Here is a 13978-nt window from a genome sequence, read left to right as displayed (position 1 = left end):
GTAATTGTGATATCTAACACACAAAAACATATGCTTCCCCCAAAAATCTTGAGGTTAAAAGAAAATCTCGATATCAAGTTTTGTTAAATACACTTAAAAAGACATTACTTACTTGCTTACAAATGACTTTGCCGCCCTCACATAAGCCCGCCATTGGTCCCTATCCTGAGCAAGATCAATCCAGTCCCTACCATCATATCCCGCCTCCCTCAAATACATTTTAATATTATCCTCCCATCTACGTTTCAGCCTCCCTAAAGGTCTTTTTCCCTCCGGTCTCCCAACGAACATTCTATATGCATTTCTGGATTTGCCCATACGTGCTACATGCCCTGCCCATCTCAAACGTCTGGATTTAATGTTCCTAATTATGTCAGGTGAAGAATACAATGCGTGCAGTTCTGTGTTGTGTAACTTTCTCCATTCTCCTGTAACTTCATCCCTCTTAGCCCCAAATATTTTCCTAAACACCTTATTCTAGAATACCCTTAAGCTCTGTTCCTCTTTCAAAGTGAGAGTCCAAATTTCACAACCATACATATCAATAAAAAGATCTACAACAAAATTTATGGACATAGCGCAAAATCTGTAGTAGCAGTATTTTTTTGTAAAGCAATGCATAGAAAATATGGATAGCAGCATTTAGAGAGGAGTGCTCAGTTAACTGGCCACCTGGAGCGTGCAACCTTCTAACAATGGCGACCGGAAACAGCTGACTGAACGGACCTATTGCATGAATATTTGTGGAGAGGTTCTCTGAACCATATACTGTAGAAATTTGTAATGCTGTAAACGAAAAATCAAATTTGTTTACAAAAATTGACACAATTTCACTTCAGTATATCCTTAACTTCGTGTTAAATATATAGTAATCTTACAGCTTCCATTTGCAGAGTTGCACCATTGCTGACTTGGAAGAATCCCCTACTTCTTCATCACTGACTGATTCTTTCCAAAATTTACACATTTTCCTCACTCATCTGTCTCTGATAGAATTGGTAGTGGCAAGACGGTACAGTATGTCCGAAAATTCGCTGTGAGGTGAAACTTAACTTACAAATAGTTACAATTCTTACAAGATTATGTTGAAAATGTCTTGATTCCTGACTATCATGGAAAATCATATTGAGGCGATAACAAATAAAGCCACCAAAAGATTTTCAATCTTAAAAAGATTAGCCGGAGCAAAGTAGGATAGTATTCGACAGTCCTTGAGCTCAACTTACAAAATATTTATCAAGCCAATTCTTCTCCATACTGGGGAGGCAATAATTACAGCAACTCATTCAAACTTAAACCGATTAGAAGTATGCCAAAACCAGGCTAATAACCGGAGCAGCAAAATCAACTTCAATAACAGACTCAAAACGTCTAACACTAGAAGAACAAGCGTTGATTGAACGTGAAAAAATCCTAAGATTACGAACAACACAGTGCATAGTGGTTCTGATCACCTCAAAACCCGGCCAAAAATATTTAAAGCTAACTGACATGCACTGTTTAAATTTTTTATACTACATTGACTTAAGTAAGTCACAAAAAACAAAAATACCTTTGTATTACCCATTAGACCATTGGTTCTCAACCAGTGGTTCGCGATCCTCTTTTTAAAATTAGTTTTCATTACTTATATATAGCATTGAATTAAAAATGATTAATATTGACACACACAAAGGATGCACGCTGGAGTTGCATGTGCATCCGGACCCAAAAATTAAAATCAGACACTACACAGACTCCATTCACGGCGAGACCCACTTGCTTCATTGCAGCAGAGTCATCTTCCAGGAACAATTCCAGGGGAAGATAGTTACGACTTGTCTGTGATTATGGACCCTCCGGGAAATACAGAGATGAAGCTGTCTACAGAACTGGATCGCCTTGTTCGGAATGCCCATCTGAAACAAGATGCAGCCAGATATACCACGGCCTGAGTAACAGCGTAAATAAATGGTGAATAATTAATAATATGAAAGACAGTAACTGATAGCGATAGACATGTTTAAGCTCTTAATATGACCTCTCAGACCCCAAGTTCCCATCTCAAAATGTTGGGATTACTGAATTACCTCCGACTGAAGAAGCAAAGATGGCGGCAATGACGTACCATAATATTATACAGAGTTAGTTAAAAGTCCCGCACCACCTAAATAACTTTTGAAGCATACGGTTCAGTGACATGAAACTTGGTATGTGAGGATAACCAATAATGGTATTACCGACTTTTTTCTACTTCTGGTTTAACCGGAAGTAACTCCAACTCTCTTAGTTTAAATCGAACACCCAATATATTTTTTTTTTTATTTTTGAATAGTACTCATTAAGAGCTTTTCGTCCACACCTGTGGAGTAACGGTCAGCGCATCTGGCTGCGAAACCAGGTGGCCCGGGTTCGAATCCTGGTCGGGACAAGTTACCTGGTTGAGGTTTTTTCCGGGGTTTTCCCTCAACCCAATACGAGCAAATGCTGGGTAATTTTCGGTGCTGGACCCCGGATTCATTTCACCGGCATTATCACCTTCATTTCATTCAGACGCTAAATAACCTAGATGTTGATACAGCGTCGTAAAATAACCCAATAAAATAAAAGAGCTTTTCAAAAAGTACCCACACTCGATACTTCTGTACAAATTCAGTGTTGCTAAGTAAAGAAAACAGAAAAGTGTGTCGAATATTAAAATAATAAAATACTCCTTCCTTAACAAAAACAAAACAAAGCTAGCTCACCTTCTAAATTATGTGTTCAAATCGGTAGCCCTCAGCTGCTTTACAATGTGTCACTCGATCATAGAAACCATTTAAGGAATGATTTAACCAGGCTTTAGGAATATCTTGCACCACTTCCATTTTTATTTAGCAACACTGAATTTGTACAGAAGTATCGAGTGTGGGTACTTTTTGAAAAGCTTTTAATGAGCACTATACAAAAATAAAAAAATATATAGGGTGTTCCATTTAAAATAAGAGAGTTGGAGTTACTTCCGGTTAAACCGGAAGTAGAAAAAAGTCGGTAATACCATTATTGGTTATCCTCACATACCAAGTTTCATGTCACTGAACCGTGTGCTTCAAAAGTTATTTAGGTGGTGCGGGACTTTTAACTAACCCTGCATATTCAAGGAATACCAAAAGTCTCAACAAACCAAACCTAAACTGTCACTGATTCTTAGATAGGAAAACCCGCCATCTACCAAAAACTTATAGTTATATATCATATTCTTCAGTAGACCCCATTTCCTGTTTAAGTTTTGTACGCTTTTATTAAAGATTTTTTAAAACAACCCACAGTACCTCTGAGATATACATATTCTGAATATTCATTTAAGAAATTTCAACACTAACACTATATATACCACATATGACACTGCCATTATAGGTAAGTATTACAAATATCTTAAAATGTAAGAATAGTCTATATCATACTTGGAAAATTTCATACTATTTACTGGCATAAACAAGTAAACAAGAAATCAACAGCAACAGCAATCGAGGTTGCCAGGCAACGATATAAAACAAAAGATGTGAAATAAATGAATGAGGTGTACAAACGAATGCTCTTTCATATTTCAGCATAAAAATATAGCACTGCCATTTGAAATTTCTAAAGGGGATGGCTGAGGGGTGGGGGGGAATCTAAAATGCAATTAAACCTGGTTTCAGACTTCCCCCTTAATATCTAAATTGACGTGTTTTTTGTTTAAATTGAATTGAATTTAAATAATTACTTATTTAGACTTGAAAGTATAATCCAGTCTGCTATAAAAAAATCAGAAAGTTAGAATTTATGAAACAGTTATATTACCGGTTGTTCTGTATGGTTGTGAAACTTGGACTCTCACTTTGAGAGGGGAACATAGGTTAAGGGTGTTTGAGAATAAGGTGCTTAGGAAAATATTTGGGGCTAAGCGGGATGAAGTTACAGGAGAATGGAGAAAGTTACACAACGCAGAATGCACGCATTGTATTCTTCACCTGACATAATTAGGAACATTAAATCCAGACGTTTGAGATGGGCAGGGCATGTAGCACATATGGGCGAATTCAGAAATGCATATAAAGTGTTAGTTGGGAGGCCGGAGAGAAAAAGGCCTTTAGGGAGGCCGAGACGTAGATGGGAGGATAATATTAAAATGGATTTGAGGGAGGTGGGATATGATGGTAGAGACTGAATTAATCTTGCTCAGGATAGGGACCGATGGCGGGCTTATGTGAGGGCGGCAATGAACCTCCGGGTTCTTTAAAAGCCAGTAAGTAAGAAAGATTGGAAAGTTTTGAAATGAAAACCCTGTATAATGGTGGCTGTTTTAGTTCCTCAATTAAAGTATGGATCTAATTAGCGTCCATCCTAAATCCCACACCTCACATTAGTGGCCCACACTTGTTGATGATTGGTTTCTCGTTCCAATGGGGACTTTCTGCAGTCCAGTAAGCCTAATGTGCACGACTCCATTGCTACGATATCTTATATAAAACTATAGATAGGAAAGTGGGATCATTCGAGGAAAATATGCCCAACTTTTGAGATGGTTTGCGACCATTGATGAAACCTGGATTCACTACTGCATACCAGACACAAAACATCAGTGGAAACGAAAGAAGCACTGTGATTCTCAGCATTCAAAGAAAGCAAAAGCTGTTCAATCAGCTGGGAAAGTCATGGCGTCAGTGTTCTGGGATTACAAGGGGATAATCATGATGGACTATCTAGCAAAGGGGAGAACAATAACCAGAGAATATTATTCAAATCTCCTACAGCATCTAAAAGGGAAAGTTTGCGAAAAGAGGCCGGGTATGGCCAAGAAGAAAGTGTTGTTTCATCACGACAATGCACCTGCTCACATGTCTGCAATTGCGGTTGCTAAACTACACGAACTACGGTTCGAATTGTTGTCTCATCCCCCACTACTCACCAGACTTCTTTCTTTTCCCGAAACTCAAAACTCACTTCGCTGGGAAGAAATTTTCGTTAAATGAAGAGGTTATCGCAGCAGCAGAATTTTTTTGCAGATCTCACAAATCTATGCACAAGAAGGGTGTAGCATGCAACACCGGTGGACCAAGTGTGTGATTATATTGAGAAATAAAGATTGTTTCAGAATAATCCTAATTTAATTTCTGTCAGACTATGAACTTTTCACACAACCCACATAGTTGAGAAGAATACAGGGCATATCAAAAGTCCGGTAACACTTTCAATATTTTATTACACAAAAACTACAAATGATAGCACTTTCAAACACACGTCAGTTTAAAGTCAAACTCTCAAAGTTATTCAGCCGCTTAATTTTCAGCGACGAAGCGACATTCCATACACGTGGAAAAATTAACAAGCACAACTGTCGTGTTTGGGGTACACAGAAACCTCACAGAATCATTGAACATGAGCGTGATTCACCAGAGGTGAATGTTTTCTGCGCGTTATCACAACGAAAACTGTAAGGATCTTTCTTCTTCATTGAGGCTACTGTGACTGGACATTCATATCTGGACATGTTGGAGCAGTGGTTGGTGCCTCAACTTAGACAAGATCTCGATGACGATTTCATCTTTCAGCAAGATGGGGCTCCGCCACATTTCCACAATGCAGTTCGTGCTTACCTGAATACGGAGATGTCTGATCATTGGATAGGACGTGCTGGAGTAAGGGACAGATGTTTCACGACATGGCCACCAAGGTCACCCGATATGACTGCATGTGACTTTTTTTCTATGGGGGTACCTGAAGGATCGTGTGTTTGTACCGCCTTTGCTACGTGATTTAGAGGAACTAAAAACCAGAATTCGAGAAGCTGCCGCCACGGTCACAGAGGATATGTTGAAAAGGGTATGGGAAGAGTTTGATTGTCGTTTGGACATCTGCCGAGTCACTCGTGGTTCACACATTGAATCTCTGTAAGGTGTAAACAGAACTTTGAGAGTTTGGCTTTAAACTGACGTGTGTCTGAAAGTGCTATCATTAGTAGTTTTTGTGTAATAAAATATTGAAATTGTTACCGGACTTTTGATATGCCCTGTATATCACCTTGGATTTTATAAACGTTACATCACGACAGATCTGCCATACTCACACGTCAGTATACGAAGTGCTGGTCCTCGAAGCTGCTCTTGAACTTGATGTCTTCGATATTGGTCACCTGCCTGTTGATAATGGCCGCCACTTCTTTGTTCTCCAGCAGCGCCGCGTGAGTTCCCGCCACACAGTGGACCTTCACCTCCTCACAGCACTGCAACAGAACCAGTCACTCACAGCTACTCGTCATATTTCAAACATAGACTACAATTAGTCGAGTCCTCGGCGTCACTTCTTTTCAATCCTTTGATTTGATTACGGTTTTTTCCGAAGTTTTCCCCAACCAAAAGGCAAATGCCGGGTAATCTTTTGTCGAATCCTCGGACCTCACCTCATCTCACTACATCTCGTCAAAATATTGTAAAAAATTGCTGAAAATTGTAAAAATTGTAGAAAATTACTAAATGTAAACTTCATCTTACGATGTTGGATGACGTATATACGTCCGTTGATGTGACATATTAATGAATATTTAAATACTTATATAGTCACAATTATGCCATGGTATGAGAGAAAAATTGCACAACCTCGAGCAGGATTCGAACCTGCGACTTCCTGTACTCCGGTCAGGCGCTCTACCAACTGAGCTATCGAGTTCGTTTCACGCCAAAGGCTCGAAATTCTCCTCTCATACTGGCGACTCTGTTATAGAGTATTGTCCATAGCGTCTGATCTAGTCAGCATTCGAACGAACACAACTGCAGTTTCATTCTTGAAACTAGGCAATGTATTCTATGTGCCAGTGTATTCCTGATAGCACCGGTACAAGTAGCATTTTGTTTTTAACACTAAGAAAACTGCTGAGATAGCTCAGTTGGTAGAGCGCCTGACCGGAGTACAGGAAGTCGCAGGTTCGAATCCCGCTCGAGGTTGTGGTATTTTTCTTTCATACCATGGCATGATTGTGACTATATAAGTATTTAAATATTCAAAAATTACTAAATTGTAAAACTATAAAAATTGTAAAATATTGTAAAAATCTGTAAAAATTGTAATTGTAATATTGTAAAATTTTGACTTGTTCCACGTCTTAAAACTTCATTGCTCATGTAAGATCTATGGAATATAATAAATGAATTAAATGAATGAATGAATTACTTACTTACTTACTGGCTTTTAAGGAACCCGGAGGTTCATTGCCGCCCTCACATAAGCCCGCCATTGGTCCCTATCCTGAGCAAGATTAATCCAGTCTCTACCATCATATCCCACCTCCCTCAAATACATTTTAATATTATCTTCCCATCTACGTCTCGGCTTCCCCAAAGGTCTTTTTCCCTCCGGCCTCCCAACTAACACTCTACATGCATTTCTGAATTCGCCCATACGTGCTACATGCCCTGCCCATCTCAAACGTCTGGATTTAATGTTTCTAATTATGTCAGGCGAAGAATACAATGCGTGCAGTTCTGTGTTGTGTAACTTTCTCCATTCTCCTGTAACTTCATCCCTCTTAGCCCCAAATATTTTCCTAAGCACCTTATTCTCAAACACCTTTAATCTCTGTTCCTTTCTCAAAGTAACAGTCCAAGTTTCACAACCATAAAGAACAACTGGTAATATAACTGTTTTATAAATTCTAACTTTCAGACTTTTGGACAGCAGACTGGATGATAAGAGCTTCTCAACTGAATAATAACACGCATTTCCCATATTTATTCTGCGTTTAATTTCCTCCCAAGTGTCATTTATATTTGTTACTGTTGCTCCAAGATATTTGAATTTTTCCACCTCTTCGAAGGATAAATCTCCAATTTTTATATTTCCATTTCGTACAATATTCTGGTCACGAGACATAATCATATACTTTGTCTTTTCGGGATTTACTTCCAAACCGATCGCTTTACTTGCTTCCAGTAAAATTCCCGTGTTTTCCCTAATCGTTTGTGTATTTTCTCCTAACATATTCACGTCATCCGCATAGACAAGCAGCTGATGTAACCCGTTCAATTCCAAACCCTCTTTGTTATCCTGGACTTTCCTAATGGCATATTCTAGAGCGAAGTTAAAAAGTAAAGGTGATAGTGCATCTCCCTGCTTTAGCCCGCAGTGAATTGGAAAAGCATCAGATAGAAACTGACCTATATGGACTCAAAAATCATACTACTGACTTAATTGAACATGCCCCTGAAAAAATATGCCATAAAGAATTCCTCAAGCCCAGTATCTCAGAATTGGATATTTAGTGACTTCCACTGATTCCCTTCTGAGCCATACTCTGCATCTGTAAATGGGGGAGGGGGGGAGAGGAAACATTCAAACGAACACAACTATAATTTCATTCTTGAAACTAGGCAATGTATTCTATGTGCCAGTGTATCCCTGATACAGTGCAGAACTTTTTTAGCACCGGTACAGGTAGCATTTTGTTTTTAACACTAGAAAACTGCTGAGATCATTTTGTGTCATTTACACAGTTGAAGAGCTAATGACGTAACATAATTAGTTGAAGCTAAGAGAATCATGCTTGTGCAGAGCACTGTTAAATTTAGTATCCAAATGGGTCCTTGCATGCACATATTTCAGCTCATTACTTTATTTTCCACTAGCTTCTATAATCCCAAGTAAATGAACCTCTCCATCCCCCCTCGCAATGGAAAATGTCTGAGTTCTATGGAGCCTGTTCCTCTTCTCACCTTGGACAGTGCAAAGTCTTCATCAACGTTTGATGTTCTCAGCAAAATCGTGGGCGACTGGACGACCTCCTTGCTTGTCCACTCATACTTGTCGATGGCCTTCAAGCGCCTGTGGATGGCCGAGCTGAACAAATCTACGTCCTGCTTGTTGTCAGGCACCATCTTCAGCAGTGCACCCAGCTTCCTGCTCCAGGTCTTCTGCGCTGCCAATTCCTCAGTCAACTGCAAATACATTATTGTCATAACAAATTTCATAATCACCATACCAGTTTTGTCATCATTATAGCCACAATAATAATGAGTAGAGACCAGCACAATACGAATGAATTATTTCCAAAGTCTGAAAGTTATTTTGGCAAAATATGAAAACAGAAAATAAGTATTTTTATACTGAAATATTTTCGTTCATAAACCATTTGTAGCACCCGTTAGAAATAAATATAAAGTAATTACATAATTAAAATAGGACATTTGATCCAGGGAACATTCGTGTTTGATAGAAGGATAAATCGTTTAATATGTTACTTGATTGAAATTGTATTTAAAATATTAAAATGCGATCATTTTGATCCAGAGACCACTCATTTGGTCATAAAAATTAGTTTAGGAAATACAGGAAACGGATATACAGAATAGCCTATCAGGTTTTCTGTGCATAAAAATCTATTTTAATCTTACCTGTCCTCGATTCACTCAGAAGTTACTGTAATAACATTATAGCATTATGTCCATCTAGAGAAACTACACTTTCCAATGGTGAATTAATAATTAATTATACAAATCGGCTAATTTAGCTTCCGATATTACTTCATAGAAACACAGAAACATTATCTGTAGGCTATCTTTCATAGCTTTCGATTGTTGCTGTCCAAGGCCCCTTATAGACGAAGTCATTTGTTTTTTAATTCATTACACGGCCTTAGATGGCAGTCATTTTAATTTTAAAACTCATTTATCTCATTAAATATCAGTCCTATCAAAATTTTTCAAGGAATAAAACTTATCGCAAATTATTTTGAAAGAAACTTTTGTTATGTAACATTTTTCACAAAAATCAATAATAAGCGAGATATTTCGATTTAATTCAGGCCCCCTTATAACCCCCATTTTAAATAATGTATTTTGAATGCCATATAGCCTAAAATCTAAGTTACAACGGACTTAATTTATATTCCAATTTTCATCGAAATCCGTTCAGCCATTATCGCGTGAAAAGGTAACAGACAGACAGACAGACAGACATACAAACAAAAATTTCAAAAAAGCGATTTTCGGTTTCTGGGTGGTTAATTATATATGTTAGGACCAATTATTTTTGGAAAATCGAAAATTACCAGAAACATTTCGGCTACAGATTTATTATTAGTATAGATTTACAAAATAAGCCTTCTGAATGCAAGAAGTGTGTAGCTCTACTTTTTTACACTGAAGGCAACACTGGTTACAATACAACAGAAGTAACTTTTCTATCATTGTCCTCATTTCTCCTGTAATCAACCTTCTTGTAAAGTGCAGTCCTTGTGATAAATCTCATTTCGCAAGCTACTGATAGTTCTAATAATATTAATACCAGTGGCGAAGTCTCTTTAGAGACTTTTGAGGCCTAGCCTACCCAAAAAAAATTGAGTTATACCTAGTAACAGCAGGGTTATAACTTTGTAATAGCAATGTATAGCTTCACCCCAATCCTTCCATATATAAAGTTCATTGTTGGCAGGAAGGAGAAAGCAGTGCGAGAGGCTTGTGGCATAAGCTTCTAAAGGCATGGCTATGACCTGACTCGCAAGCTTGAGGGGGACTGAGGAGGGGGTATCGATTCGCTACATCTCAGTACGAAATGCGACGAGCCTAACTTTCACAATAATACATTGCACTATATTTGTGTTCTGTGATTGCACTGCATTGTTGAGTTTAGTCTAAGCTAAAGTGCATGGGCGTGTGTTAAATATTAATTTTGTGTAAAATGGCTCAAACTGAGAGAATATCGATGTGATTATTCGTAGAATTAAAAGAGAAACCGTTTTCAAGTTGGATGTATGGTACAAAATGTGCTTAACAAAGATAGGAAATCGACACCACATTTACATATTAAAATAGCGGATGCAGGAAGACAAAATAGAAATTTTCCTTGACCAACAGGATGCTCTGAGACAAATAAGTTATATTGTCATGCCTGTATTCTGCTTAAGGGTGAAAATGAGTGGTCATCATTGATGCAAAAGCCGACAAACATGTCCTCTACAAAAAGATACAAGGTAAGCAGATTTTTCATCCTACCCAATATTTACACCTTAGCTGTGTCACTGACAAGGAGACTGCCCCGCTTTGATGTTAAGCTTTGGGACGGGAAACTTTTGGGTAGAAGTATGGCCAAATTCATAAGACACGTGTCTCGGCTTTTTTCCATATAGGCTTGGGTTCAAGACAAAAAAAATTGGAAAATTACGAGTCAAACGACTGTAACGTAACGGTTTATTGCTGCAGCAAGAAATGATGTGGTGGCGTGACTCAGGCGGTAGTGCGTTGGGCACGAGTGTAAGCAGTGCATGAAGCTCGGATTCGAATCCCTATTCGTCATTTTTTTAGGTTTTTATTTTAATACACGTTTGGAGAATAAATTGCATTGTATTACATTGCAGTGACACAAAATAGTTCTTCAGATGATTCACATTACTACACATCAGTGATTAATTGTAAACATAGCGCACCGGATCCAATGTGCCAATACACTATGCTTACAATGAATCGTGTGGAGGAATACTTTGTGTCAATGTAAAGTAATAAGACGCAATATAAGATGGAAATTTATTCTTCAAACCATTAATTTTTGCACGCACTGCAAAATGATATAACCTAAGTTACGAATATATGTATTAAAAAAACATAAAAAATTGAGAAAAAGGGATTCGAACCCGAACTTCATGCACTACCAGACCACTACTGGCTGAGTCACTTCTTGTTGTAGCAATGAATAGTTACACTACAGTTGTTTGACTAGTATTTTCCATTTTCTTTCCTCTTGAACCCAGGCCCATATGGAAAAAAGCCAAGACACGTGTCTTATACAGGGCATATCAAAAGTCCGGTAACACTTTCAATATTTTATTACACAAAAACTACTAATGATAGCACTTTCAGACACACGTCCGTTTAAAGCCAAACTCTCAAAGTTCTGTTTACACCTTACAGAGATGCAATGTGTGAATCACGAGTGACTTGGCAGATGTCCAAACGATAATCAAACTCTTTCCACACCCTTTTCAACATATCCTCTGTGACCGTGGCGGCAGCTTCTCGAATTCTGGTTTTTAGTTCCTCTAAATCACGTGGCAAAAGCGGTACAAACACATGGTCCTTCAGGTACCCCCATAGAAAAAAGTCACAAGCAGTCATATCTGGTGACTTTGGTGGCCATGTCGTGAAATATCTGTCCCTTACTCCAGCACGTCCTATCCAACAATCAGACATCTCCGTATTCAGGTAAGCACGAACTGCATTGTGGAAATGTGGCGGAGCCCCATCTTGCTGAAAGATGAAATCGTCATCGAGATCTTGTCTAAGTTGAGGCACCAACCATTGCTCCAACATGTCCAGATATGAATGTCCAGTCACAGTAGCCTCAATGAAGAAGAAAGGTCCGTACAGTTTTCGTTGTGACAACGCGCAGAAAACATTCACCTTTGGTGAATCACGCTCATGTTCAATGATTCTGTGAGGTTTCTGTGTACCCCAAACACGACAGTTGTGCTTGTTAATTTTCCCACTCGCATGGAATGTCGCTTCGTCGCTGAAAATTAAGCGGCTGAATAACTTTGAGAGTTTGACTTTAAACTGACGTGTGTTTGAAAGTTCTATCATTAGTAGTTTTTGTGTAATAAAATATTGAAAGTGTTACCAGACTTTTGATATGCTCTGTAGATTTGACCATAATTTCACCCAAAATTTTCCCAACCCGAAGGTTGACATCAAAGTGCAGTGGTCTCCTTGTGAGTAATAATATTTATACTACTACTAATAATAATAATAACAATAACAACAAGAACACATCAGTTGGTTCTCAACCCTTCTGAACTTCTTACCTTGCTGAGCACTGTACTGGTGGCGAGGTGGGGCGCCAGCAGGCCGAACAGTCTGCACAGGATCTTGGTGTCGCAGTCCCTGTCTGCCAGCAGGCCCCGCAGCCAGCCTGGCGAGCTGTTCAGCAGGTACAGACAGCCAGTTCGACCCTCTGCCTCCAGCCGGCGGACGAGCTCCAAGGCCAGCAAGCCACCGAACGAGTAGCCCAGCAGAGTGAACGGTGTGCTGGGCGGGAGCCTGGTCTGAATGAACTGCGGACAGAGAAGAAGAGAGTGAGAGAAAAAGAGAAAGAGAGCTGCTAATAAAAGAAAGAAGAGAATATGAGAAAAAATGAATTATGAAAGCAATTTTAATCCAAATCATGAACAAAATTACGTAATAAGAAGTAATGCAACAAGAGAGATACAAATCCTGAAGAAGGAAAGGTCATTGCTCTAGAAACAATTAACAAAAGACATCCACATAAAGATTGGCTGTACGTTTATACAGTTGGTTCTCTTATGGATCAAGATGCAGGAGGTACTTGTCTGTATTTTTCTTTCCATAAACATGTTGGCAGATACACAACAAATTTTGATGGTGGAGTTGAAGCCATTTACACATCATTCAGAAATATTTGTTTGGGTACACAAATGCAAAAACATATGTAATCTTCATCTTACGATGTTGGGTGACGTATATACGTCCGTTGATGTGACATATTAATGAATTTAAAAACTATTATAGTCACAATCATGCTATAGTATGAAAGAAAAATTATACAACCTCGAGCTGGAATCGAACCTGCGACTTCCTGTTCTCCGGTCAATTCCCGCTCGAGGTTGTGTAATTTTTCTTTCATACCATGGCATGATTGTGACTATAATAGTATTTAATTCATTAATATGTCACATCAACGGACGTATATACGTCACCAAACATCGTAAGATGAAGATTACATTTGTAAAGTTTCTTTCAACCCATAAGCAGTGCTGACTAGATCAGACGCTATGGACAGTACTCTATAACAGAGTCGCCAGTATGAAAGGATAATTCCGAGCCTTTGGCGTGAGACGAACTCGATAGCTCAGTGGTAGAGCGCCTGACCGGAGTACAGGAAGTCGCAGGTTCGATTCCCGCTCGAGGTTGTGAAATTTTTCTTTCATACCATGGCATGATTGTGACTATAATAGTATTTAAATGCAAAAACATAGTCT

The 13978-nt window shown here is 38.7% G+C and overlaps 1 protein-coding gene across 1 annotated transcript in view; it reads right to left on the bottom strand.

The window, feature by feature from the left end:
• Positions 1-1216: 1216 nt before the first annotated feature.
• LOC138695372 (fatty acid synthase-like) overlaps positions 1217-13978 on the bottom strand; it is a 137335-nt gene continuing 124573 nt past the window's right edge. The window contains exons 33-36 of the mRNA XM_069819790.1: positions 12785-13033; positions 8706-8927; positions 6068-6223; positions 1217-1898 (exon numbers count right to left, since the gene is read on the bottom strand). Coding sequence (XP_069675891.1) covers positions 6071-6223; positions 8706-8927; positions 12785-13033 — 624 coding nt within the window. The 3' untranslated portion in view covers positions 1217-1898; positions 6068-6070. The remainder of the gene's footprint in view (positions 1899-6067; positions 6224-8705; positions 8928-12784; positions 13034-13978) is intronic.

This window comes from Periplaneta americana, chromosome 2, assembly GCF_040183065.1.
Source record: "Periplaneta americana isolate PAMFEO1 chromosome 2, P.americana_PAMFEO1_priV1, whole genome shotgun sequence".
Lineage (NCBI taxonomy): Eukaryota > Metazoa > Arthropoda > Insecta > Blattodea > Blattidae > Periplaneta > Periplaneta americana.
This window is presented reverse-complemented; position numbering and strand designations above follow the sequence as displayed.